Below are 22,908 nucleotides of genomic sequence, written 5' to 3'. Positions count from 1 at the left end.
TTGAGAGCATGAAAATAATAGAATATTAAAGTGCTTAGAATTTACAAAATGGATGGAAAAATAGTCTTTGTGCCTTTCTGATCGCCATACGATTTTTCTTTTTTCCTGTAGTATTCATAGTAACCCATAATGAAATTCTCATTCAGCTGATTTGTCAGTCAAAGTCATGTTGGTTCCTCAATTCCTCAATTGCTAATCTGATGCCGGAAATATGGTCCAGGTTCTCATGCAAAATATTTGTCCAAAAAGAAAATTTAATTCATGACCGCGGGAATGTTGCTGTTGGTGTGTGAATGTTAATATTTGCAATGTGTTCAAATGCACTCACTGTCTGAATGTATATCAGTACGATGTCTGAATTGTTAAAGTATTTTTAAATACTTTTTGGGCTTTCTAGTTGTTCTTCATCTCAGTGTTCCTTCCATGATATCGATGCGCCAGGAAACTTTACTATTTTTTGTTTAAATGACAAATTAATTTGACTATATATACAACGGATTGTCATGGTTCTTTCTAATATAAAAAGAGCATATTTTAATGAAATCGATAATACTATATTTTATCAACTACCGGTACATGTATTTTAAAATTACAAAACTATTGGAAATTGGCCATTGCGTTCACATGATTGAAAATGTATAAGGGGTAAATTTACTGAAAGTTATTTTTCAGCTAGCTGGATAAGACATGAATATTGCACCAGGAGAAAGAATTGCTTACTTACAAATCTTACTATCATAATCACCCAACCTGCACTAAATTATACTGAATCATATGTAAAATTTGATCACCTTGAGTAAAAAGGCGCATGTTAACTGTAAATAGATCTTAAATGAGATAGAAGAGAACAGAGGAAATTTTTTTTCTAATTTTATATATAAACAAGATGTGTTTGTGAAACACTATGCGCCCGGCGGCAACAAAGTTCTAAAAAGCAATTTTTAGCAAATAGGTCACAGTCAAGGTCACAAGGTCATTGTCCTTGGTGTCATTTGAAAGCACTTAATTAGTGAAGTATGCATACCAAATATAAAGTCTGTATCTCTTGTTTTAAAAAGTTATGGCGAAAGCTCGAATAAGTTATTTTTAGCATATAGGTCACAGTCAAAGTCACAAGATCATTGACCTTGGTGTCATTTGGAAGTGCGTAATTAGTGGAGTATGCATACCAAATATGAAGTCTCTATCTCTCACGGTTCAAAAGTTATGGCGAAGGTGTTGACAACAGACAGACAAACAGACAATCAGACAAACAGATAAACAGACAAACAGACAGACAGGACAAAAACAATATACGCCCCGAATAAATTCGGGCGAAAAAAATACGTACATGGTTAATTTGAGGATCGCGTACCGGTACATGTTTAGTTAAATTTAATGATAGAACAAACACTTGAGTAGGAAAATATTTTAGCGATAAATAAAAAAAATATCAATCAAGAAGTTGAGATTAGAGAGTACAGTATTTTCATTGTAACTTCTGGAATTTTTAACAATAAATTCTGCAGCATTCTAATAACTTTATCATACATGATGGCTTCCTAAATCTAATGCGTGCAAATGAGTTCAATGTTTATTTAGGAAATAAAAAATCTACAATGTAATTAAATTCAAACTTCTAAAACTCAAAAGATTATATGCCTTAAAATTTATTGATATTTTAACCCTTTTAAATAGTATTAAAAACGACTTACAGAATATATAATATTAAAAACTTACCCTTAAACATGTGCAACACAAGAGATAACTAAATTGATAAAGTTTGTACCAATATCTCTGACTGCAATTTGCATGTGGCTCATCAGATTGTCCTGCTCTTCTGTTTTATCGAGAAAATATTTCCTGTAAACAATGCTTTAATGATTTTTTTTTGGAAACTCTCAACAATACTTAACTTTCTATTTCAGACGTTCAATTTAGACAGGGAAACATAATTTTTAACACTATAAAACTATATCTGTTGATTAGAAATAAAACCTATATCTGTTGATTAGAAATTATGTTTTCTTCTAGTAAAAAGTATCCAAATACCGGGTATGATATCAATATGTCAACCACTATGATTTTTTAATTTCGAATTCATATGGATATATCTAATGGAGGATTGAAAATAAATATTAAAAACTCAAATGGCATTAGTATATAAGTTCACACAAAGATATATCATATAGTGCACAATTATTTCACAAACATCTACATAAAAAGAAGTATGTTTGTGTGAACTTATATTATAAAAAATCATAGTGTGAAACATTCATATTTGGATACTTTTTGCTAGTAGAAAAAAAACATTTCTGAACAACAGATATGGGTTTTATAGTGTTAAAAATCATGTTTCCCTGTTAAAGTTGATTACATGATCATTACGTGCTGGTCCCTGCCGACAAAGCAGGTACCAACATTGTCTTCGTTTGTAAGGCTCATTATATACATTGTATTGTAGAAGAACTTGGATTTAATTCTATAAGTGGTAATCCTACTTATACTCATACTTCCCTCTCTAAGGAAGAAATTCTTCAAAATCATATGTCAGTTTTGAATATTTTTAATATTCCACAGAGCCAAAATGAATTTGAACTACCCTTTATATATTCCGAAACTTCATAAAAATCCTTACAACCAAAAAAAAACATTGCGGGTTCCAGTAAATGTTCAACCAAGCCTCTTTCGTTACTCCTCACTAAGATATTGACAGTAGTGAAGGAAAAACTTCAAGAGTACTGTGCAACAATATATTCAAGAAGTGGTGTGAATCAAACGAGGATACTCAAAAATTCCAATAAACTTTTGAACAATTTGAAATCACAAAATTTTACCAAAATCAACAGCTTAAAAACGACTTCTCAACTTTATACACAACGATTCCCAGTGATAAATTAAAGTCCAGGCTTTTTGATCTCATTGACAGCTGCTTTTTAAATAAAAATGGAACTCGTAAATTTACTTACCTGGTCATTGCATGGTCATTTGCAAAATTATTTTGTTAAAACACACTCTGATTGCAAACACAAGTACTCTGAAGTTGACATCAAAAAGATGCTTGAGTTTCTGATTGACAATATCTATGTGCTTTTTGGAGACCAGGTATTACAACAATCTACTGGAACTCCCATGGGTACCAATTGCGCTCCGTTATTAGCAGACCTATTTTTATATTCATATGAAGCAGATTTTGTGCAAAATCTTATTCGTAAAAAAAAGAAAGCACTTGCTGTGGCCTTCAACTCGAAGACGTATTGTCAATTATCAATGGTAATTTCCATTCCTACGGCGATACGAGGTATATAATAAATATGATGATTTTAACTTTTCTATCGTCAACTTCCATTACATATGCAGCAATATACCTCCATCACCTGCATAAGGAGTGTATATTTCTCAGTTGATTCGATACGCAAGAGCATGCTCTACGTATGAACAATGTCTAAAAAGAGGTAAATTATTGACAAGCAGTTTGATGAAACAAGAATATCAGCAGTCTCGTTTAAAGTCATCATTTTATAAGTTCTATGGTCGATACAAAGACGTTATCAGCAAATACAATTTATCATTGAGTGAAATGTTTACTGATGTATTTCATACTAATTGTAAGTACATTATTTATACACTGAATTGACAACGGATCTTTCCTTTATTTCCCGATCATGACAAGGAGCACACGGCGGGTTTGACCGCTCAGAAGGGGATGCTCACTCCTCTATGGCACCTGATCCCACCTCTGATGTTTCGGATGTCCGTGTTTGCTCTGCTCCTATTTTGTATTATTTTATGGACTTTTATATGGAAACTGTTTGTTATCTCCATATTCTTCTGCAAAGAATAGGCCTGCTAAAAACGTGGCGAAATTGATACCCATGGGAATTCCGACAGAATTTTTGACAGACTGTATACTTAATCTTCAAAAATTACAAAGATGTCGATCAAAAATTCTAGCATCTTTTCAACATTAGTCTTTAACTTAGAAACACATGATATACTAGTATACACAATAAAGTATCTGACTAAGATGTCAAAAATCTGAACCTGAATTTATTTATTTTCTTGGGTAATGGTTGTAGAATGTGTGGAAATGTCAAAGATTTTGATGCCATTGGTTTTGAGGAAAAAAAGCATATTCAAACTGAAGAATTCCTTGGGTTTTTTTTTCTAGAATATCTACGTCTGATGTAAACCATTTCTTAAATGAAGTAGAGGAGTAAATTGGATAAGACTTTAAAGACCCGAGTCACAAAAGGGCATGCTTTTGAGTATTTTATTAACTGAGAGATATAAACTCCGTAGAAGTGAAAAGAGCAAACGAGATTTACATATTTAAGTAATTTAGGTTAAACGATTGAAAAGTTTAAAAAAAATATCTATATGTGAAATAGATGTGTTAGACTCTGTCAAACTAGATTTAATTTGAAGCTCGCTAAGTCAATATTATGTCAACATATGGATGGAAATAACTATAATTCATTCAATTATTAATTCAATATTGGAAATAACAATAATTGTTACTTCATGCATTCCAGTCAGAATGTTGATATTTCCCTTAGTAAAAGCAACGGAAGTGCATAGAAAATGTATGATAACACCCGAGAGAGATGATTACGTCAGGCCAAAACTCTCTCGGGCGTTATCCTAATAAGTAACAAGTGAAACATTCTCTATGCACTTCCGTTGCGATTACCTAAGGAAATGTCAACGTTCGGACTGGAATACTGTTTAAGGAGATATTGTGGGTTTCTTACCAAATTCAAAGCTAATCCGATAGCTAGACTAAGACAGAAATATATGTAGAGACGGTGTGAATCGACATTTTAGGTTGAAATAAAATAAATACATGTTTTTAAACCCAGAAAGACCAATGGGGTACAACGTAAACAAACCGGAGTGGCATGCCTTTCTCCCTTATTTACAGTGGGGTAGTTTTTTTGGAGCGATCGTTTTAGGGTTTTGACGATTATTTCAAATTGTTCATATTGTACACATGATGAATAAGTGTAATAAATATAATTTGTGAAAAAAAATATCTTATAAGCCCCGGAGTTCAATATCCTGGAGGGGAGGTCCTGTCCACAAGTACCTGTGATAATGTGATAAACTTCAGAGTATTTGTGTGCACAGCAAGCTAGATTGTTTTTACAAAAAAAAATTCTTTACAGCTTTATCAGACTAAATAGGAGGCAAAAATATTCATATATTAGGATACACTTGTATTTTAAATCGTGTCATGAATTATGATTTTCTGTATGAGCTCCACCTAATAAACTCATATTGTTTAAATAAATCTTAATTGATAAATACATGTATTAATAACTTTAACACTTCATGAAACGTTGATATAAAATTAAATGTGTTATGAATTGAGAATCCTTCTTTCTGATATTTATGTCATTTTACGCTCTAAATTCGGTCTTATTTTCATCTCCACGTGTTTAAGCGAATAGATTGTGCCAGTATAGGGTTTCCATGTTGCACCATCATATTTTCCCATTTCTACAATATTTTCCATTTAAATTGCTCTGGTAGCACTTATAAAACCACCATGCTGCGTGGAATTTCTTTGCGCAACTTCCACCAAATTCCTTCACAACTTGATCATTGTCAACATCTCGGGTGGAGAATTTTTTATTATGTTTAATCATTCCATCACCGGCGTCTTGCTAGTAACCTCCGATATGCAATTTGTACCCTGCATCTTCATCATCAACTAAAAACGTGCTACATTCAGCGTATTTACTGTTTTTATCCCAGTCCGTTATCTCAATTCTAAGTGTATAGTGATCCTGATTTGTGAGTCGGTGTATCACGTCGTTCCTGAGCCAATGTTCTCCAAATACACCTACAAAATAATAAACGAAGATTTAAAAATACTAATATGAATATCTCTATGGTCTGAATAGTTTGAAAGGCATATACAAATCGCTATATTAGAGTAGTATTTCTTGGCAATTTGAAATTTTCTTTCATAATACGAGGGTCATTCAAAAAATACGCAGACAATGCCCACCATCATCATTATTCTTTCAAAATTTCAGATTTATACATTTTTATAAGTAAAAACATTTATTTTGTCAGTGTGTAAAGTTTCATTCGATTTCATTAAATGGAACTCGTGTTAGACAGTTTTAAAAGCAACACGGTTTGTTTCCACGGAGCACGGTTAATAACGCTGTGAGGTCAAAAAAAAAAGTCGAGAAAGTTTCTCAAAATTACTCTGCCTTTTCATTTTATAAACGGTTTGTATCTTCTTCCCAATACATGAATTCGTATCCATAGGCCTTGACACTTAGTTCGCTAACAATTATTTGAGTACCTTAAGTTTGAATGTTACTGTTTTAAAATTCTTTATCGCGTAACTCTTGTTTGCACAAGCTCCGAAATAGTGAATCGCAAATCACGTTTCATGACGTTACTAACTTTTTGACAAGATTTTTTACCATAATTTGTTTCTTTGCAGACCGTTCATGATCTGATTCAAAGTCTCTTAGACTCATAAAGTAGTCATTTCCATTATAAACAAATGCATAGCACATTCTGTATATCTATTTCCTGGTTCATCAAGCATTCACAGAGTTCGAATTAAAGGTTTCCCGAATGTAAAACAAAACTTTATCGCTACTCGCTGCTCCGTGACGTCCTTCGAGGTCCTCGTTTTTTGCTTTTTTTTTCATGAAGTATATCTGTATTTAGAAATTGATATCTTTTAAACGAAGCTATGTATTGCATTAAATTTTAGCATCTGAAGTAATAGGACAAAATTAAATTTAAATATTTCAATTTTATTTCGTTTAAGCGCCATTTATCAGAGGTATGACTCTAAGACATTATAAAGTGTATAATTAGTAAATAGCTAAATTTTGACCCTGCTCCGTGACCCCATTTTTGCCGTCTAAAATCTTTGATAATTTTGTTAATTATCAAGATATTTTCCAATTTTTTTTGTTTAATTTGTTCGAATTCATTGTTAAAATATCTTTACTAAATTTGGTTATTATATGACGTTAAATAAAAAAGTTATGACAAAAGTCTACGAACTCTTTGAATGACCCTCGTATAATAAAAAAAAAACTAGATGTACTGTGAGTAATGAGCTCACTAAATGATACCCCCCGCCTCCCATATGGTTACAACTGATGAAAAAGTCCATGTTTTGCTGTGGCCGGGAAACCAAAAATATGTGTCGGATCAAAAAGTAAAATAAAAGGTGCACAATGGCAATATGTAATAAAGATTCTGTGAAAGTTTCATTAAATTTCACTCAGTGGTAAAAGAGGAGTTGTGGATAAGAGATGGGTACCCCAAAGTGTAACAGACGGACGTGCAACCCGATCACTATATACCCTCCCACTTTTCAAGCGGGGGGGGGGTATAAAAATGATTAGGCAGGCAATTGACAGACATCATTGAGATTTTTATGCACTCCTTTTCCTTTGGCGTGCTAATATGTAAAAGGTAAAGATAACGAACAATGTTCAATCTCATTAATCTTTACGATTTCACAAAAGAAATCGTGAACAGGCAAAGACATGGACAAAACAGATCGTGAACGGGCAAAGACATGGACGATTAAATCGTGAACAGGCAAAAACATGAATAAAACCGATCGTGAACAGGCAAAGACATGAATAAAACCGATCGAGAAAAAGCAAAGACATGGAAAACCAGAGGTGGTATCAGGTACGTAGGAGTAAGCCTCCCCCCTTGTCGACGGACACACTACGCAGCACAGTTAAGGTGCGCAATGGAAATATCAACTAAGTTTTGTATTTAAAAATGTATTCGTAATCGGGATGGCGATTATTTTTAGTATATTATTTATATCAGATACATTGTAATTATGATTAATAACTACATATCGAGGACGATTATATTTTATATTTAGACTAGTCACGTGATGCGGCAGTCACGCGATTTTAGCACATTGACTTGAAGTATTGATGTTACATATAAATGTCACTAGTGCAAGGGCATAACCAAGATAAATTTCCAAGTTTAGTATATAAATATTTTCAACACGCATTATAGTTTCTAAAAAGTGCTGCGATCCTGTCTAAATTCTGCAATTTCATTGTTAAAATTATACTTGTATGACCGAATGCTATATTTTTTGCTGGTCAGCGGCATGAAATATTGATATAATTAAATTGTTTTTAAGATTTCATTAGGATCGCAGCACTTTTCAGATACCTGAATAGATCTATAGTTGAAATATAAAAGCTTACTTTGATCCATAGGGTGTATGCCCTTGCACTAGATCGATTTATTAAGACCCCCCACATTACCCTCCGATGTACTTGCATACAAATATACGGCAGTGTCAATTAAATACGTAATGTACAGAAAATATATTAATAAAATAGTGAAGAAGACATTAAATTCAAGTTATTGCCCCATAGAATATCTGTAAATAATATTTTATTTAATTATAGAATGCATATTTTGTTGAGAAAATATTACTTGATCTGTCTCTCACTGCATACAAACTACGTCACGTTGTAAGAAATGACGTCATATTGACAAGGGTATTGCGATCAGTGACTTGTTTATAACTTGTTATGTGGGATTTAACTAACGACAAAACAACACGCTGTAGTAAGTTTTTATGTAGTTTGATGATTTCTTACTGGTTAAATTAGCAGATAAACTCATTTTGTGGTATTTTAAAGAAATGTTGTTTGACGTATATTGTGTATGATGTCATAGTCAAGTTTTCCCGTACAAATTAGGCTCCGCCTCCTTTTTGTAACCTTAACTGTGCTGCGTATTCAAATGTTCGACATCTAGTGGCTCATCCTCCAAGACATCTGTTTACTTTGTGGTGAGATTTTTATAATGACAATGGATCTATGGCATACCTCCGAATCCCTCTCTGTAATCCTCCCAGTCCCTATAGAAATTGGTGGTACCATCCTGTCGCTTCTGAATCAACGTCCAACCGCTTTTCTTCATGTCGCAGTGTACTTGAATTAGTCTATTGGTGCCATAGGGTCGAACCTTATAGACACCATTCCTCATGTTTCCTTTGAGAAAGTAATCGTAACAATCTGTAAAAGAAGTTTAACAAAATACAGAAAGATAAATACAAGTTACGCTGATGAATAAGCATAATCTGATGAAACTTGGTATCATAATTTGATACGAACCTTTTGGGTCACTTTGTCCATCTGCAACATACTTTACTGAGGTGTTTTTTTTCCTTTTGCTATATCAGTTTTATGTTCTTTATTTTCTAGATTCGTACTCTCGTTACTGTTTTCTTTATTCTTCTGTAATTCTTGTAATTTGGCTTTATCACCAGGATGGTCAACATATTTTTCGTTTTTATGTGAGCCGCTCATATCACTTTCGTTTCTACGAATTGTATCTTCTTTCACATGTTTTGTGACAGAATTTGGGTGTACCTCGCTTTTCATTTTATTAATATTTTCTTAGCTTTCTTTACCGAAATCAGATTCCCTTGTATTCATACTTGTTTGTTCTTTTGTCATATCTTTTTATTCGTTTTGTACATTTTTCTTTGTCATAGTTTGCTTTAGATCAAGTTCTTCTATGGTCTTTTCCATAGCCTTTAAAACCTCCTCTTCATTGGTTTCATTGTATTGATCAACATGGAGGATATTTTTGTCTTCCTTTTGAACACTCGTCATATCATCAGGATCAGGCGGCTGTACATTTTGTGAAGTTTCAGAATCCTGTTTTGTTTGATTCCTTTTGTTCATTTTTTGGAATGATTTCTAAACTTTCTGGTTCATTGTCAGATTCAGAGTACTTCATCGGGCTTTCTGATTCACAATTAGCAAAAATAAAAGGTGAGTACGGTGCACACTCGGATATAATAATAAAACCCTTGAAACAATGTGTACAAGAGTCACACCATTCCTGAAGTTTGACAGAGGTGTAATGTAAATACTCCTTTAACTGTTCATCGACGTCATCGTCTTGGTCTTTTAGTTATCCAACAAAAGACGATTGTTCAATTATTTCACCGCTTTCTAGTTTTTTATCTGAAACTAGATCGTCTAGTTGCTGTAGCAGTTGGTTTGAGAGATCATCGAGATATGATTCCTTTGAGTTTGTGCCTGGTGGATCTACCAGTCCCTGACTTGCCTGGTTATTTTTTAATTCTCTGACGTCTTCTAAACCAATTTCTAACTTTTGCTTCATTTTTTCTGCTGTTTCATGTTGTTGTAGAGTTTGTTCAGTAAGAGATTGTACTTTAGTCATAATTTGTGACATCAATACAGTTTGGTTCATGACCATCGCATACAACATTCTGTTTTGGTCATCAAGACCCTCGGACCGATTCTTTAATTTATCTATCAGGTTTTGAAACTTCTCTGACAGTTTTATAATTGTTTGCTGTTGTTTTTTTTTTAGAAGTTGGTCGTGATTTAGTTTCTGTAGAGAGTAACTTTGAGAGATTTGTCTAGTTCTAAGTATTTTCGTTGAGTTTTCGTCATTTTCAATTTTCATATAATGGAAGCTTTGTTTCATTCTTTACAGCTCGTTCTCTAACCTAAGAATGCTATTCTCTAGTCTTGCTATGGTACTGGAATGGTTTTCTTTGTTCAATTTTTCCATTGACATACTAGTATGATTTTAAGCTTTATCCTATCTAATTCCAGAATATTTTTTTATATTCTTCCGTTTTCAAAGACACCGTCTCCCAAAACCTTTGTTTCCCTGCGATTTATGTTTATTGTTGGTTTATCATTCGACAATCGAGCATTATTTAGTACTTTGCCGCATCAGTAACAGCATTATCACTTACTGCTGGAATCACTATAATCATCATCTACAAAAACAAGAAGAGATGCAAAGAAGTAGACCAATCATGGTAACAAACAAACACTCTCTCTTGAATTTACAAGCACTGACTCCTACAGGTATTTTTTTTTAGTTCTCTCTCTCTCTCTCTCTTTCTCTTGATTTAGATGAGTTTAGTTGTTTGATTTTAGGCTATCTAACTACATAGATGTTCGAAAACATGACTCTCAGACAAAACTTGTGTAAGTATCGACTTTCATATATAAATGCGTTAAAAATTATATTACATTAGATATAGATTAGAAATACATTGGGAAAATGACTCTAAAAAAATTGTTTTCCAAAAAGCTGTAATAATTATGAAAAATCCTGCAAAGACAGTGTAAAATTATGACACGTTATTGAACTGATATACTTTATAATGCCTTGAACATGCTGTGTAGACTTTTTAGGTAGATCGGAGTATGAATCAAAAAAGGAATTAGTCCATTTCGAAATGGTGGCAATTTTCCTATCCTTAGATTTATTTTTGATTTTAATTTCTCCATCTTCAAACACAAGCTGGATCTAAATGCAATAACTTACCGAGATCTATATATTAATTTTTCAATTTTTTTTACCTGTGTTGTCAAGGGTATATGTTACCCTCAAGACCTGCTGTAATACTAACTAGTGGATGCGCGGCTTATAAGCAACATTTTAGTTGGCGGAGTCGTAGAGGACTGTTGCGGCTGAGGCATTGTTATATCCATGGACTTGGCCTTGTATGTGACATGTAGGCCACTGGAATGAGCAGATAACGCTTGGCTACCACTTTCAGCATGCTGAATTTGTGCAGAATCTTGTATTGGTTGTCTTGGGGCGCCCAGGAACCTGGTACACGTGCAGGGGGTCTGGCTTAAGGCGGTTTCGCCTTGGTTCCCCGTGAGGAACCCACTCTCAACAATCCCATGCTAATTTTCTTGCAAATAATTAATAAAACCAACAACAAGTTTCTTATTAGTAATTATTCATATTTAAACATGCATTCATTTAATGAAGTATTGAAAATAAAACTCTCTTGTTTTACATTACCATTTTCTGAAAAAAATAATAAATAAATTTAAAACAAATTTATCAAACATGAATTAATATGTTTGCTTTATGGTATTTTAATGCTTAAATTGCTTTAATTGATAATAATTAGCCAATGACACTTGATTTTCTCTCCAGGCATCAATGCTTTCGTCTGTTATGAACAAGATGGGAAGTTGAACAGACCTAACGCATGCACATCAATGCTCGTATAATATAGACCATAGAATCGTAATGATAGAACCGGAATTCCGGAAAACGGGTTGCACTGGGAAGCTATTTTTATTTTTTAAATAGAAGGCGATAAGCGTCATTCTAGACACCCGTGTTTATCTTTTAAGGATAAATCTGATTATGTACATGATATCCGCTGGATAAAATGGTAATAGAGGATACTGTACATTTATTGAATGATAGTGAGGGAAATATGAAGATTTATTCAGCCGAGAAAAATCATATTCCCAGAGGGCTTCGCCCAAGAGGAATATATGATATTTTTTGGCTGAATAAATCTTCATGTTCCCCGAACAGTCACGCAATGAATTGTTTATTATACCGAAACAAGCAAAAACTTTTATTAGATAAACATAAAATTTCAAATTCGGCACCGCTCTCAAATTCACTTTTATTTTTAACGCACTTTCACTTTGACACATCACTAATCAGCAATTTTATGACGTAATTTTGATGTGTCTTGGCTATTGTGATGTTTTGGGAGTTTTTTTTCAACGAACATTGAAAATATATTGCGGGAAAATGCACTGGGTATCCGAAGAGGTTGAATATGATGAAAATCATGTCGATGACCGTGAAATGTGAAGTTTTATGGCCCGATCACGAAATAATCTAGAACCAATCAGATGACGCGTTGTGTAGAATAATTATACATGTAATGAGGTATAATAAAACAAGTACATACTGACAAAAAGTCAGAAATACTCAAGCTGTAGAATGCCAATTAGGAAGTGTCAGTAATATCCTAAAATGTTATAAGATTCAATCTTCTGTTGAATAAGCTACATGTACATGAAACAAAATTCATATATTGAATTTAATTAGAAGAAATATAAGTAATCTACTACTTTTTAAGATGAATTTACGTGACACACTTTCAGGAATATTTTATAGAGCATAGTAACGTTACCGTTTCTTAATTTGATGAAATATTTTTTTAATCATAATGTAGACATTTAGTATACTTCAACATGTTCAATCGATATACGTTTTTTTTTTTGTATTTTTTGCTTAATGACGTACATCACATTCAGTATATACATCAATCTAAATAGCTTGCTACAAGCCTGTAGAAAAGTTTTTCAAAGTGGAAGAGGGGGTCTCGGGTTCCAACAAATCCACGTGACTACGGGTTCATCCATCGTTGCAAACCACTGCCAAAATGAACGATGCTCTTCTACTCCAGACCGTGTCTTGAGACGAGGAGGTTTATGTAGCTGAGGGACATGTCCAATACATATTCCGTACGAATCCAAAAGAACTTATTATGATATAGGTTCCGTTACCAAAGCTTAAGATACTACGAGAATTTAACATTGATTTTGTGCTATTATTTTACTGTCATCGTTTGCAGGCCCGTGAATAGCAATTTCAGTTGAGGGGTACAGCCATACATTTTCTGGCCATGCATTGTAGAATTTGTTAACGATAGGGTAACTTGCGCACCTTTCAGAGTCTGCAGTGGACTCGTCCAAAGATGCTTTGTCGGCGACTGTAAAAAGTTACCTGAGATTCCTACGCAAAGAAAAGCGCGAAATCTCTGTATAGAAACTGTTGCGGCTGCGGAGCTTCACTCATTGTTCATTCGCCGTAAAATAGAATCCGATATATAACACTTAATATCTTTGAATATACAGACGTTTTCAAGATAAGCTTCATTTTTGTTTCTAGAAATCTTTTTATCTACAAAAATAATATATTTTTGTGTTTTTAACCTGAGTAAAATGATGACCTAGCATCGTTTTAGATAACTCAAGCCCCTCTAGGGCTTGAGTAAATATATAGTGATTACAAGCATGAACATGCAAAAGAAAGTTTTGGTTTCACTCAGATGTGTTGATGTTGACCTAAGGCTATTAAAGATCTCTCGTCTGCCACGCATCTGGTACCGACAAAGGTGACAGCATTGATATCTGCTAGGCTGGACAACACGGATTTCAGTACTGCGTTATCAGCAGGCATGTTGTTCTGTATGGCGCATGAGGCAGGGACTGCTGGGTCCATCAGCACACAGTCACGGTATACTATATCAGCATTTACAGTGGCTGTAACAAAACACAGACAAGTACTGGTCGTCATCATAAACTTACTACACATTTACTGGTAATACTAAAAGTATTGTTATATCGGGGGTAGATCTTAGAGGCAAAAGACAGAGATAAATTAATTTTATTCCTCACATAATTCTATGTTTTGCAGTAATAATGTATACGATAACTGCGAAGTAATAATTATGGTGAAAGGTGAAAAAGGTTCCATACGGTGTGTTCGTTAGTTACCAATTTTCTCCTACTGGAGTTCCTAAGCTTTTAATTGCATTTAACAATTCGGCAAGACTCGTGTCTGTTGACAGCTACAAAGTTTAGGAATTCGACTTGAAGGAAAAAGCAGCTTGCCTGTATAGCAAAGTAAATTCATCAGAATGCTCATTTTTTTTAAAAAAAAAATATCATTTCTTACTTCCTGTTCAATATACAGAATTTGCGATAAACCTTTCAAAATGTTGCAAATCAGATCTGCAACCAATCAATTTACATGTCTTAAAATAAATCAGATAATCTTACGGTTGATGAGTGTTAGGTCAATTTGCACGGTGACGGTGCCGGTGTAGGTCCCACACTTGTACACCTGTCCTGACGTTGGATTGCTGAGGCACTTGACCAAACTCACATCATCGACTGTTTGTCCCGGAGGGGTATTGGCACATTGAGGACTTTTGGGTAATACAATGCTTTGGAGAAATGAAGGGACCTCCTTGATAACCACGTGAGTACATTTAGAGCATTCCAGTCCTAAATAAAACAAAAAACGGCTTTGTAAATAAAACACATAAACTCTTTTCTTACATTTAAAAATTACTACAAGAATACTTCTCTAAAAATCTGATTTACTTGCAATTAGTCAGATAAGGACACTATCCTGGCTACATGATTGAATTATAAATTACTCAGTAAGTGAAACTGAAAGACATCTGGTTCCTTGGTTCCTCTTACGTTTTTGCAGAATCTACATCATCTGTTTGAAAATGTTTATTGTTGTCCTGTAAACTATAGTAGAGGTTTACGAATTGTTTTTCTTTTTCATTGCGGAGCCAAAAAAAAAAATTCAAAATAGTTTGATTTTTGTTCTATAAACGTTTGCTCGATCAAATCCATTCACATTTTCAATTGTCAATTCATATTCTGGAGTATACTTTAAAGGGTCCTGTAGAGTGTCATCAGGTTACTGAATTTCGATTAACTAGTAATAGTTGTGGGCAATTGAAAGGCGGGACAAGTTTTTTTTTAAATATAATTATATATACTGTATTATATCAAATATAATGGCGATTAAATCTAATGAAGATGGGTACAAATTTGTACACAGTGACACTGAGTTGTGATAATTGTATCCTAGGGGCATGTTTTCCAGTCTGTAACGAGTGTTTTCAAGCATAATAATTTTTTCTGTATATCAGTTTTTAAATCCTCTAGATATCTCTGTGAAAAGACATAATTTTTAATACATTTAAGTCAGAGTCATACACGTCGTATGGGCATTAATAATGATATGTTTCTGGATGTAGTTAAGGATATTTAAAAATGGTGCCTGGTGCTATTTCTTAAATTGATCAAAAAGGAAAGATATCTACAGAAGACACGATAAACAACCGATAACATGGATTTTTAAGAAAGTCTGAGTGAAAGAGGACAAGGTTGTACATGTAGTTACGTACATATGATTACAAATCATGATGATTTAAAAAGGAAATATGAATTAATTTACATAAAATGCCGGTATGGCTGTCTTTAAAGACCAGGGCTTTTTAACATCTCGTTGTATTTGCAGTTCATATGAGGAAAACATCAATAATCATACTCCATTTTATACGGAATGTTTCCTTAGTATATTCTAAACTTTTAAAAAGCCTTATGTACCGCTATGATGAATTTCAGGAACAAGGAAACAGAATTAAGGGTATAGCCAGTATTTCCAGCTCTCAGTCTTCTAGATGAAATTTTCGGTTGTTTTTACACTTCGGTTGTAAACTAACAAATCCATATAAAACGTATTATCAAAATACAAGACTAAATCTTAATCAATGTACAATATGAAAATATGTCCTCTTATTTCCGAATTATAACCCACGAAATTTGTATTTAAGTAAAAAAAATAATCATTGTGTTTCTCTTTTTTTTTTTTAACAGGGGAAGAGCAATACGCCAATTAAATCCTGTTTACGAATAAACCGCAATTGATGAGATAGCAGGACACGAAGGAGAAAAAAATCTTTTCTATGCAAAGAGACAAAAGAGGATTCGTGTTAATATTACGAACCAGTTCGTCCTCTAAGAACCTCAACGATATTCTTAAAAAGAGATTGCAAGGCCTTATTCAAACAAAAAGGGGGGCAGAAGTTCTAAAGGAGACGTCTTTGGCTACCTAGAGGCGCTCAAGAAAATAAAATACTGGCAGTTAGAACCTGTAGTGGCATTACAGCCCCTGTCTGCGAGATAAATCATGTCAAAATGCAGGAAAAGCATGTCAACATTATCAACAAAACTATGTCTACAATAACTATCTCACACGTTGAGTCAATAAGTAGCATGTCAAAAAAATAATCTTTCATGGTTACATATATCTTGTATTTTTGCATAATTTTCTCATATGTTAACATAATTTCAAAAGTGCATCTTTGCATAATTAAATTACATATTGATAATAAGTTGAATGTCAATATAAATAATTATAAGTTGCATGTCAACAAGCCGCATGTCTTACTGAGTACATATATTTATATCGCATTATATGGCACTAAATCCCACTGATGTTTCAGAGGTCCAGGTTTGCTCTGTTCCTGATTTGTACTGTTTGATTGGACGTTTTAGCTTTTATACTTTTCGTTATGTCCATTTTATTCATTTTATCAATTCATAAAATAAAATAAAATATATTCATCTTCTTTTATTTTACACACAGTCAAAGTTTGGCTGAATTTTTTTTTCATTTATAATTATTTACGTGAAAAGAATTCGTTTAATTTTGAAAATTGCACTTTTCCTCAGTACACCAAACCAAATCGTAAGCAATCCAAAGAGGTCCGAAAATATTTCATATTAACTAATTTTTAACATACAACATGTAGATTTATTGATATAAAGTGTAAGTTGATTGTTCCTGTAAGTGCTTTATATAATTTCTGTCCATGACTTTGTATCTATTAGCTAGTTCCGACCAAATAAAAAATACAGTGATCTTGTTTCACATAAGTGTATGTATGTAATTGATGAACAAGGCAACACAAGTAAATAATTAGTCTCTCTACTTGATTATTAGTGACTCACAGTACAGGATCTAGTAAGCAGAAAAGATTTTTTCTCGTTTCCTTCTAGAATTTCTGAACCATAGAGTATTTACAGAGACTAATTTGCCTTCTGTGTTTTTGTAAGTAAAAGCACTTATACAAAATTAGTTTGAAGCATGCACATTTTACTTACCACTTACTGTGTCCAAGACAGTTAACAGAACAATAACCAGTGATGATAAATCCATTTTAAAATCTGAAAATAAGAGTTAAAAATATAGAGATATTAACCATAGTATCTTTCATAAGTTGTCGCTATCCACTTCTATGTATATGATGAGTCATTGTCACAATGAAGAAGTGTTTTCCGCGTAAGGGCCACAATATTTTGTACGATGTGATTATCCATAAGGGCCACAAGGGCGTAATCATTGAAGCAGAACAGTGTCTAATTCTTAATAAGATGCAAGTTGTTTCCTGGTATGGGGTAGGGGTAAAGATTTCTGTCGTTTCTAATCCCTTTGATAAGCACTTCTCCTTTACTTGTTGTAATATACATATCCTATGAATCTACTAACCTTGAAGTTCGTTAGTGAGTATCACCGATATATGGCAAACCGTTAACAAGTAGCCCTATTCACATGCGTTTATTTACAGGTGTAACTTTTACATGAATGCAAATCTTTCCTGTTGGTGTGTGAATGTTAATTTTTGCAATATGTTCAAGTGCACTCACTGTTTGAATGTATTACAGTATGGTGTTTGAACTGTTAAAGTATTCTTGGGCTGTATAGTTGTTCTTCATCTCAGTGTTCCTTCCATATCGATGCGCCAGGAAAAGAAATACTATTTCTTGTTTAAATGACAAATTAGTTTGACTTAATAAACAGTGGATTGTCATGTTTCTTTCTAATATAAACAGAGCATATTTTAATGAAATCGATAATACTATATTTTATCACTTACCGATACATGTATTTCAAAATTTTAAAACTATTGGAAATTGGCCGTCCTGCGTTCACATAATTGAAAATGTATCAGGGTAAATTTATGGAAAGTTATTTTTCAGCTAGGTGGATAAAACATGAATTTTGCACTAGGAGGAAGAATGGCTCACATGCATACAATTCTTACTCATGACCATTCTCATCCAATCTGCGCTAAATTATACTGAATCATGAATATGTAAAATTTGTTCACCTTGAGAAAAAGGCGTATGTGAACGGTAATAGATCTTAACAGATAGGTAAAGAAAATTTAATTGAATTTATCTCGTGTAAAGATTTTTTTTCTAATTTTATAGAAAAAAATACGTACATGTTTAATTTGAAGATCGTGTACATGTTTATAGTTAAATCTAATGATAGAACAAAAAAAAAACACTTAGTGAAAAATATTTTAACGATAAATAAAAAAATATTCACTTCAATCAAAAAGTTGAGATTAAAGAGTGTATAATTTCCATTGTATAACGAAATGTCTCAAACTTCTTACATTTTAAAAAAAAATAAATTCTGCAGCATTCTAATAACAAATATTATACATGATTTTTTCCTATAAAACGCCTGCAAATTATCGATCCTAGTTCATATATGAGTTCAACGTTTTTTTTTTAGTAAAAAAAATATATAAGATAATTAAGTTCAAACTCCTAAAACTCAAAAGAATATCTACCTTAAAATTTGTTAATATTTTTAACTCATTTAAATAGCATTGAAAAACGAGTTATAGAATATGTAATATTAAAAAGTTACCCTTAAACATGCGCAACACAAGAGATAACCAAATAGAAAAAGTTTGTACCGATATCTCTGACTACAATTTGCGTGTGGCGCATCAGATTGTCCTGCTCTTCTGTTTTATTGAGAAAATATTTCCTGTAAACAATGCTTTCATAATTTTTTTGTGTGAAACGCTCAACAATGCTTAACTTTCTATTTCAGACGTTCATCTTTAACAGGGAAATATGATTTTTAACATCAAAAAGCCCATATCTGTTGTTTAGAGTTTATGATTTTTCTCCAAATAAAAAGTATCCAAACATATGCTATCAATACTAGTATGTCAAACTCTATGATATTTTTGATTTTGAATTCATATGGATATATCAAATCAATGGAGGATTGAAAATAAATATAAAAAAAACTGAAATAGCGTCAGTATATGGATACTTCTTTTTTGTAGAGGTTTGTGGAATAATTGTTTACTAAATGAAATCATGCAAAAAAATAGTTCTGCTAATAATGTAGCAAAATTCCCCTGGAAATTCCGATAGATTGTTCGAAGACTTAATCTTCAAAAGCTACAAAGATATTGTTGATCAGAAATTTTAGCAACTTTGAAAAACATGATTTACAATAAAGTATCTGTCTATGTTGTCAAAAGTCTGGTCTTTAATTGTTGTACAAAGTGTTGAAAATTATGTCAAACTTTTTGATGAAATTGTTTTGGCAAAATTTTGCAAAGATTTCCTGGTTTTTTTATTTAGAGTTTACACCATTTTTAAAATAGCGTAGGTCGAGGAGTCAATCGGATAAGACTTTTTAAAAGAGACGATTCACGGCACGATAAAGATTCTCAAAGATTCTCAATGCTCAATGAACCTGAGTGCCAAGTAAAGGCCAAAAGGACGGTATGTCATACGTACGGTCCCCAGTTAACTGACAAAAAGTTAAACATCTCAATTTTACTTTAATCCTTGATATGTTTACCCTAATGGAATACGTACTTCTTTTAACAAAAAAAAGAAACCTAATTTAATGATATATATCTTTATTGTGAGGAGGGGTATCGTGTTAACAACAAGCTCCCATTTAAATCTGGCCCCGTCCCCCTATTGAAGCATTAAATATGTTAGCACAAAGAAATACAAATTTCTCCTTTGGCTGCCCACTGTATTTTATCGAAATCTACACACTCGTGTATGCGTAAGGGAAAACTTTCCCATTATGAACAGAACAAGGAAAATAATTTTTTTCCGATGTAAGAATAAATTCATACGCAATTGTAGGCACCGACATGACTTTCTAACTGACCATTTAGCTTATAGTGGTATTACTATTGAGCAATACAAACATACTAAAAAATTTAATCCTAGAAAATGAGAACTAGTATTTTTATACTTGCTTTCCAAAAGGCAATTTTATATACATTTCAATCACAGATTATATACAAATCTACAATATCCATGCTCAGTATTACAAACATTTGGTCTTTTGTACACCTACATTTTTTTAGTTTTGTAAGGCGATTGGTGGACAATTGTCTCCACGTACAAACTGTAAAGAAACAAAACAAATATTGAAATAAACCCCTTGAAAACTTAACGTTTATCGATGAGCTTCTCGTTTTTTATTTCATGAGGCCGCAAACATTGCCTTGGATCTGTCTCCAATACAAATATTCCATCTCACTTAGTAAAGATCTGAGTGTGTCTCCCCAACATCGTCTTCATTCATCATTTTCAACATCTTCAAGGATTGGATACTACAGAAATTGGCAGATTTCATCCAGTAAAACTCTTAAATCACCTTAAGGATGATTATCAGTGGATCTCTAGGAGAGGAATGCCCATCCTTAAAATTATTAAATGTATCAGTGGGAGACAACCTTCATAAGAGCTGCAGATTACTGTAAAACGTCCTTCAAAAAATTCTGCTGAATGAAATTTATGGAGATAACGAACAGTTTTCACGCTCAAAAGTCAATTCAAACAAAACAAATAGAGGCAGTGCACACATGGACCTCTAAAACATCAGAAGTGGGAGCAGGTGCTATGGAGGAGTGAGCATATTCTACCGATCGGTCACACCCATAACGTGCTCATTTTCATGCTCGGTCAGCATTTGACCTAAAGATGATTGTATTTGATGATAAGGTCTTTGTGTCGACTCTGAAAACTTAAAAATTGACTTTAAACGAGATTAGTTGTCTTGTTTTGTCAACTTCTTTGTCAATAACTTGTCTTGTTTTAGAAATTGTCCATGCGTATCTGGAGCATGTTTTTAAGTATCTGATCAATTGAGAGATATGACGTCTGTAAACAAGTGGAAAGGGCATATTGCTATATTTACATATATAATTAGGGTAGGCTTAACGATTGAAAAGTTAAAATATCTAAATTCGAAATAGATGTATAAGACTGTGAAACCTTTAATTTGAAGCTCGCTAAGATATATCATGTCAACTTATGAATGGAAATAACTATTGTTAATTCAGTAATTAATTAAGTATTGGAGAAAACTATTGTTACTTCATGTAAATAAAATGTGTGTCTGCTAATAACATGTTGCAAGTGGCACCCGTGGGAATTCCAATAGATTGTTGGATACCTGGTCTCCAAAAACTACATTAATATTGGCAATGAGAAAAACAAGCATCTTTTAATATCAACTTCAGATTATTTGTATGCACAGCAAGCTAGATTGTTTTTACAAACAAAAAAATCTTTACTTACTCATACTAAATTTTCTTATAGGAGGCATAAATATTCATGTATTAGGATATTTAACTCGTGTCATTAATTATTGCTCTCTGTATGAGCTCCACCAAATAAACTCATATTGTTCCTATAGTCGGGTCAAATCTTACGTGATCAATACATGTGTTAATAACTTGAACATTTCATAAAACGTTGATATAAAATGAAATGTGTAATGCATTGTGGATAGTTCTTTCATTTAATGCGGTAATACTTTCTGATATTTATGTCACTTTGCGCTCTAAATTCGGCTTTATTTTCTTCTCCACGTGTTTAAGTGAATAGTTTGTGCCAGTCCAGGGTTTCCATGTTACACCATCATATTTTTTATCGTCAATTTTCCCATTTTTATAATAATTTCCTTTTAAATTGCTCTGATAGCACTTATAAAACCACCATGCTGCGTGGAATCTCTTTGCGCAGCTTCCACCAAATTCCTTCACAACTTGATCATTGTCAACATCTCGAGTGGAGAATTTTTTATTGTTATGTTTAATCATTCCATCACCGGCGTCTCCCTCGTAACCCCCGATATGTAATTTGTAACCTTCATCTTCATCATCAACTACAAACGTGCTATATTCAGCGTATCTACTGTTTTTATCCCAGTCCGTCATCTCAGTTCTAAGTGTGTAGTGATCCTGATTTGTCAGTCGGTGTATCACGTTGTTCCCGAGCCAATGTTTTCCATATACTCCTACAAAATAATAAACGAAGAATAAAATAAAACAGCTACTTTAAATATCTCTATGATGCGAATAGCTTGAAAGGCAAAACACAAATTGCTATGCGAGAATAGTATTTCTTTGCAATTTGAAAATTTCTTTCATAATATAATGTAACAAAAAGAAATAATAAAGTAGGGAAATGATAGACATGATTGATGTTTATTTATGTACTCCCAATTTTCTTTCGGCGTACTAGTATGTAAAATGTGAAGATAAAAAACAATGTTCAATCTCATAAATCCAGTAAACAAAGCGAATCGTGAACAGGCAAAACATGGAAAAATCAAATTGTGAACGGGCAAAGACGAGCGTAATCAAATTGTGAACAGGTACAGACGTGGAAAAATCAAATT

The 22,908-nt window shown here is 33.0% G+C and overlaps 2 protein-coding genes and 1 pseudogene across 2 annotated transcripts; all 3 read right to left on the bottom strand.

The window, feature by feature from the left end:
• Window positions 1-5,371: 5,371 nt before the first annotated feature.
• Window positions 5,372-9,845, bottom strand: LOC134237525 (fibrinogen C domain-containing protein 1-B-like; annotated as a pseudogene).
• Window positions 9,846-13,835: 3,990 nt separating this feature from the next.
• On the bottom strand, window positions 13,836-19,117 carry LOC134237523 (uncharacterized). The gene is made up of 4 exons (XM_062719609.1): window positions 19,102-19,117; window positions 17,541-17,603; window positions 14,628-14,855; window positions 13,836-14,108 (listed from the first exon to the last, which is right to left on the bottom strand). The coding sequence occupies exons 1-4, from the start codon at window positions 19,109-19,111 to the stop codon at window positions 13,891-13,893; spliced, it is 519 nt and encodes a 172-aa protein (XP_062575593.1). The 5' UTR covers window positions 19,112-19,117; the 3' UTR covers window positions 13,836-13,890.
• A 2,934-nt stretch (window positions 19,118-22,051) lies between these two features.
• Window positions 22,052-22,524, bottom strand: LOC134237521 (fibrinogen-like protein 1; the record flags this gene model as incomplete). The annotated part of the gene is made up of 1 exon (XM_062719608.1): window positions 22,052-22,524. A coding segment is annotated over one exon (473 nt), but the record flags the coding sequence as incomplete, so codon positions are not given.
• Window positions 22,525-22,908: the final 384 nt, after the last annotated feature.

The sequence above is a fragment of the Saccostrea cucullata genome, unplaced genomic scaffold (genome assembly GCF_032062105.1).
Source record: "Saccostrea cucullata isolate Sc308-1 unplaced genomic scaffold, CSIRO_AGI_Scuc_v1 ctg7729, whole genome shotgun sequence".
Lineage (NCBI taxonomy): Eukaryota > Metazoa > Mollusca > Bivalvia > Ostreida > Ostreidae > Saccostrea > Saccostrea cuccullata.
The sequence above is the reverse complement of the archived record's forward strand: the minus strand, read 5'-3'. Positions and strand labels throughout refer to the sequence as shown.

Excerpts from the sequence above, each read along its gene's own strand:
- LOC134237523 (XM_062719609.1), bottom strand. Across the intron at positions 14,856-17,540 it reads TGTCTTGGACACAGTAAGTG|GACTGGAATGCTCTAAATGT; the intron begins GTAAGTAAAATG and ends TGTTTTATTTAG. Across the intron at positions 14,109-14,627 it reads TGACCTAACACTCATCAACC|CCACTGTAAATGCTGATATA; the intron begins GTAAGATTATCT and ends GTTTTGTTACAG.